General features: G+C 54.7%; 1 protein-coding gene across 1 annotated transcript; it reads left to right on the top strand.

The window, feature by feature from the left end:
* Positions 1–19: 19 nt before the first annotated feature.
* On the top strand, positions 20–381 carry LOC109508635 (deoxyribonuclease gamma-like; the record flags this gene model as incomplete). The annotated part of the gene is made up of 2 exons (XM_019858663.1): positions 20–192; positions 256–381. Coding segments are annotated over exons 1-2 (277 nt in total), but the record flags the coding sequence as incomplete, so codon positions are not given.
* Positions 382–384: the final 3 nt, after the last annotated feature.

Raw genomic sequence — 384 nt, 5'->3', positions numbered from 1 at the left:
GACGACGACGACGACGACGACGATGTCATCTGAAAGACACAATGGACTCGATGGCGAATTTCTTTTCTGGCACGCGTAGGGACGACTTGGTGGACCTGGTGGGCTCGTATCAATTTGATGACCAGGTGACGGATAGCGGCGATGTCTTCGCCAGGGACCCTTACATCCTGAGATTCCAATGTCACCAAACAGGTGCGGGGAGTCAGCTTCGCACGACGCGTGCGCGTCCGGTGTTCACGTGTGTTTTCATGGCAGTGTTGAAGGACCTGGTGATGATCCCCGTCCACACCAAACCGGAGGACTCGGAGACGGAGCTGGACGAGCTCTTTGACGTCTTTGAGCATGTCAAGATGAAGTGGCGAACTGATGTAAGGATAGTTTCGG

Source organism: Hippocampus comes, unplaced genomic scaffold (genome assembly GCF_001891065.2).
Source record: "Hippocampus comes isolate QL1 unplaced genomic scaffold, H_comes_QL1_v1.1 C16381995, whole genome shotgun sequence".
In the NCBI taxonomy this organism is placed as follows: Eukaryota; Metazoa; Chordata; class Actinopteri; order Syngnathiformes; family Syngnathidae; genus Hippocampus; species Hippocampus comes.
The sequence above is the reverse complement of the archived record's forward strand: the minus strand, read 5'-3'. Positions and strand labels throughout refer to the sequence as shown.